This window comes from Aptenodytes forsteri, unplaced genomic scaffold (assembly GCF_000699145.1).
Source record: "Aptenodytes forsteri isolate BGI_AS27 unplaced genomic scaffold, ASM69914v1 Scaffold382, whole genome shotgun sequence".
NCBI classification, from domain to species: domain Eukaryota; kingdom Metazoa; phylum Chordata; class Aves; order Sphenisciformes; family Spheniscidae; genus Aptenodytes; species Aptenodytes forsteri.
In genome coordinates, this window is record NW_008794625.1 from 184,513 (window position 1) to 190,154 (window position 5,642).

Sequence of the window (5,642 nt, forward strand, 5' to 3'; positions counted from 1 at the left end):
ACAAGTAGAATCAAAACTCATGCTTTTGAGAGACATCACAAGCAATTTTCTGATATATTTATGTAGCACACAAAGTGCTGGGTTAACAGGTGTTGTCACTCCCCCAAAATGTTTAATGTCATCTGATTTTTCCTCAGCTAAATGGATGCTCTTGGTCACAGGACACACACGCTTACACAACAGCACAACACTCCTGTTTCCCCTTACCTGTCCTGCCCTCAGGTGACAGCAGCGTCTGCCTACAATAATTCCTTGTATGTGTGGCACCAATGCATCTCCACCTTTAGCGGAATTATCTCACCTCTGATGTACCACGATCACATGATTTTCTAAGCAGCTGCCACACATTGCTGGCTCAGAGGGACTGACTCAATCTCAGACTGCCTAACAAACCAAGGTTTTCTTTTTGTTCTCATTTCTAACAGATAAATTCACTGATAACAATCAGATTTCCTTTTGCTATTTCCTAAGTTCACAAAGCTGCGACAGTCCCACTCATGCAGCTCAGTCCAGTTCTCTGGAAGTGACAGTCGGATCTGGCCCCTGACCAACAGCACCTCCCCACAGGTCACACTCGCTCCTACAATGGGGTCCCTGGGGGAAACACTGCCAAGGAGTAGTCTCGGTGAATTTGTGCATCCCACTAGTAACCTGCATCCAGCCTGTTTGTAGTCCTTAACAGCTTTCTTGCAACCATTTCCTTACCTACTTAACAGCCCTTGTTTTAACCCCTGTACTCATTTCTAGTACACTTTACTGAAATGCAAATGCTTTCAATCTTCAGCCTTTCCCTTATCTGAAAAAGCAGACACTTCATCAGAGAAGATAATGGTCTGGCAAGATCTGTCAAAGCCTTATTTCGTAGTTTTCTTTCGAAATCTGTACGAAGCTTTGACTCAACAGTTATAGAATTGCTTTAATCACATTTAACACTTTTTCCTTCAACAGATAGACTAGATTGATCCTTTTCTAGATACACAAATAACATACATCCTTCATAACAATTACTGGGTTGGACCTTCAGCTTTATGTGCCTCTTCTTTGCATAGTCTGAGCTGGAAATAAACTGTTTTCCCTAATATGAGCATGTTAAGCTCTGAGTGCATTCTGTGTTCAGATACAGTTATTTCTATTATCACTCACTGATTCCTGTAAGTCATCCCACCTCTGACCTCCAGCACAGTATCAGCATCCCTATGAAAAGCAGAGGTATAAGATTTGGCAAAACCCAAGGCCATCTCCTCAGTTAATATTTAGTAGATCTACTTGTTCTCAATTTCTTTCTGTCTCTTTTTTATATTTTATTTTAGCCATGTAAACAAAAAATCATTCACTAATTGTTTTTTGGTTTCTTTAGCAGAGTCCAGCTCCATTCGGTAGTGCTTATGAGTTACCTGTCACTTTTTGTCCTCCAAAGCAGAGAGTCCCCTCTTGATCAAGTTCTTCTTAAAACCTCTTCACTTACTCCTAAAATTTCTTTTGAGCTACTTGGTTGGCTGAACTGGACTTTAAACTTTAACTACAATTTCTTCTCCTTCATTAGGATTTTTTGTGATTTTGATTTAAAGAGATTATCAAAAAGCACTTTTAAGGCATAGTTTGTTAAAGCATATGTATATTTTTAAGAACAGTGATAACACTTATTCCACACAAATTATACTTTTTTAAAGGACTGTATTATTAAGATCTCCTGCCTTCCATTTGCTAATCTTTACCAAATTATCTAAGATAATCAGTTAAAATTTCAAGTACTTGCAAACTCAAAATTTAACCAATGTTGAAAGTTAAACACAAGCTAGAAAACACGCTTACTCAATTTGCACCTAGATAAAAGATCAGTCGTCTTAAGCTGACCTTCTAAAAAACTGCATTGGATACAGTCACTATATGAAATTAAAATATCCATATAAATGCAGGTGTAGTAAAAACACATCAGTAAAAGTTACTCATGCATAGGGAATCATGGATAAAAGAGTAAAATCCCAACTATCAGTTTGACCTGCCTTAATACGGAACAATAATTTCATGAATTTCTGTGTAGCGAAGGAACCGAACATAAGTGTTACGGAAGTTTCAATAGATGTACAAGTTACTAGAGATAGCCAGTACACTTTAGAGTTTTTGAAAACATGTTTGAATGGGTCAGTCTCTTCCATATCTGAATGGAATTATCTTAAAGGGCATGGTAGTCAGTGGATGCTGGCTACCTGCCATTGAGAATCAGGCTCCTTTATAACAGATCAAGCCACTCAAATTGGAAATAGAAAGCTCTGTGCTTGAAATGAGGATTCACTTTCAATAATAGCCAAAGACTGATCAAGTGTATAGCTAAAAACCAAAAAAGCCCAGACCTGTGTTTGAAAATATCTTGCTCTGATATATCAAGGCATTAACTGGGAACCTCACACATTTCCAACCTGTTCTCTCTGTTGTTTTAGGGGAGAAATGACCAACAGCAGCGGGGAATGCAATTTTACAGACATCGACAGATTAGCAAAGACCCTGCGGTTGGGGATCTCCATCCCCACCTTCATTCTTGGGCTGGTTCTCAATGCCCTGGCCCTCTCCGTGTTCTGCTGCTTTTGGAAGAAACAAACCAAAACCTCAGTTTACATGATCAATCTTGCGCTTGCAGATGTCTTGCTGCTTCTCTCGCTCCCGCTTAAGCTGTACTACTCTATCAGAGAAGCGCCTGGACTCCTGTGCTCATTCATAGAGTCTCTCTATTTTGTCAACACGTACGGCAGTATCTTCATCATTGTCTGCATTACTGTCGACAGATATATCTGCATAAGGCACCCATTTGAAGGTCGAGCTAACCAATCCCCCAAATGGGCTATCTTGATTTGCTGCTTCATCTGGGCAGTAGCTTGGCTTTGCAGCAGCCCAATGTATGTGTTTCACAAGAAAGATTATTTTAAATGCTTTCACAACATGTCAGAACAGGCGTGGAGCATCCCCCTCATTGTTTCTGTGGAAATTTTTGGATTTCTGATCCCACTCGCAGTGATGCTTTTCTGCTCTGCCCAAAACATCTGGATTCTTCTGAATCACAAAAGTCAAGCTAAAAAGAAGGTAGAAGGCAGTGGCTCTTTACGAGTCATTATCATCAACCTCGTGGTGTTTTTGGTGTGCTTCACACCTGTCCACCTTGCAATCTGCCTACAGTGCCTGGTAAGACAGCACGTGATAGTGGACTGCAGTCTGAAACAAACCATCAGCCTCTTCATTCAGGTGTCAATGATATTAGCCAACCTGAACTGCTGCCTGGATGCCATCTTTTATTACTTTGCTGCAAAAGAATTCCGTGAGAAAACACACCTGAAAAAGGTTATTGAACTATGTTCTGTCTTTAAGCCTTGTGCCACATGATGGGACTGCCTGTGGTGGAAGAACGCCTCTTCCTCAGCTCCCACTTGCCTCACGGGACACCGACAGCATTATCCCTGACATAGCAGTAGGGTCACCTTAGCCATGGCAGGGAGGGTGCAGGAGGGAGGAGGGCAATGTTTTTTCCAGTGAATGTGAACCTGTTCCATATTTTTCTTCCCTTTAAACATGAAAGAGGAAAAATGTTGGAAAAGAGAACCAGCATTAGCAAAGTGATGGAATGACACCAAAAGAAGCATTAGCCTTGACGGTATCTACTAAATGTGAAAGGCTTGTCAGAGGAAAACTACCCAGATCACTGGAATGCCACTTAAAATCAGCCTTTATCATTGCTGCACCAGTTTTCCTTTTGCCAACGTGATCAGAAAGTTGTTGCTAAGGGCCAAACTTAGAAATAACTATTCAAAACCTTCTGACTTAGAAGGTATCTGAAAGTTAAAAGGCAGTATCCATCCCAAAGTCTGACTCTGCTCTTTCCTTCTGTAAATCTTACAGAAGGTCGCTGTCGGAGCTCATTTGCTTTGAACAGCTTGGCCAGCCTGGGATAATAGTGAATCCTCCTTCTGTAAGCATTATGCACTGGTCAGGGCTGCAACACAGGACAGCAGCCCCTGCTCTTCCATGGAGGACAGGCTGCCCAGTATACAACCCCAACGGAGTATCTTGGGTACCAGCAATTCCTTGAGCAACAAACATTTCTGATTATCTTTGCTGAGGAATCAGCATGGTTTTCTCCTGCAATTTTAAAACTGTTTTTGCACATGAAAACCAAAAGAACCCCTTCAAATACAGCATTTAATGAAAGACTGTATGTGATGAACTGTATTTCTACTGTATTTCTAAGATATAATGACACATGTATGAAATTCTTCTGCCTGTCTTCTCATTCTTTCTTGGAGGAGGGGAATTAGGGAAGCAAGCCCTGCATCACAGAAAAATAGGGAGTGCCTGTCTGATATACTCCTCACTCCCAGCTGGAAGACTGGGCCAGCTCTATCCACCTCATTCCTTAGAGAAGTCCTTCCAGCCTGTACTGTACACTTCACAAAATGTCTCTGGACACGTCTCAACCCTTCTCAGTCAGCACTTCTGGTATGTCACCACCCTTATGCCATTTGCAAGTTTGGCTCTGAGTCTAAATTAAAGGTTTCCTTGTTGCAATTTAAGCCTACCATTTCTTGTACCATTATGTTGGCATGGTTCATGCTCTTAGCCAGAAACACTTTCACATCAAGAAATCCATTTCTGTACCTTTTAAAAACAGCTGTAAAAATGGTCTAACATTGCTTGTAATCAAGTCTTCATTCTGGGGCAGATGTTCCCTTTATTCAAAATGTGAAAAGAAATTACCTTCTGTCTGGAGCAAATTAAAAAGAAAGGGGGCCAGTTTTGAAAATACAATTTGCCATCAGTTGATTTCCATAGAAATGATTGATTGTGCAAGTGGGCGGCGGCACATATCTAATACCGGGCCAAATGTACGAGCATTTTAAAACTTTTTAGTACTTAAAGTATGACTACAGCTGAGGCATGCAAGGAGCTCAGAGGCAAAGAAATGTTTTTATCATAGTCTTCGCCATTATCTGCAGAGGGGCAAGAGGAAGAGCTTTCCAAAACAGTTGGTTTTCAAAACATTATTTGCTACTGCCTCAATCATTCAGAAACTTGCAGCCTTTTCAATATGAGTTAACCTTTCTTTTTTCACCTTTCACGTTACTTTCCGTATGAAGTATGTGTGAGAAAAAACATGTTCTACTAAATAAACTGTATATATGAAGCGTATGATTTGAAAATACATTTTAATTCCCCAATCTGACAGCAGTGTATGATTCTTATCTACCTATTTCATCACAAACTTTTACCATTTTCTCCTTAAAACAGGTCCAAGACTTAGTTGTAGATTTTCCTTCCCAGGAACTACTTCAGGGCTATAACTATGGCAACCAAGAACAACTGAATAAACAGTAAACAACAGGAAAAGTAAAAACAGGAAAGGTGATTGCACCCAGAAGTCTGGATAATTTAATAAATTTTCTGTGGAAACCCTCTCCATAAATTCTTGGCAATCCCCTGTGAAATCCCCTACAATCTTTCCTCCAAAATGCTCTGAGCTTTTGCTTTTATTAGCTGACTATCTGAAAATTTACGTTACCATTGGTGCAATTTGTGACTCTGCAAAACTGCAGCACTTTAAGGTACAAAGTATAACACTGGCCTTTTTATTTAAAGCTTTTCATGCAGATGCAATGGGT

At 40.3% G+C, this 5,642-nt stretch overlaps 1 protein-coding gene across 1 annotated transcript; it reads left to right on the forward strand.

The window, feature by feature from the left end:
• Positions 1 to 2,445: 2,445 nt before the first annotated feature.
• On the forward strand, positions 2,446 to 3,372 carry GPR55 (G protein-coupled receptor 55). Its single transcript, XM_009273334.1, has one exon. The coding sequence runs from the start codon at positions 2,446 to 2,448 to the stop codon at positions 3,370 to 3,372; it is 927 nt and encodes a 308-aa protein (XP_009271609.1).
• Positions 3,373 to 5,642: the final 2,270 nt, after the last annotated feature.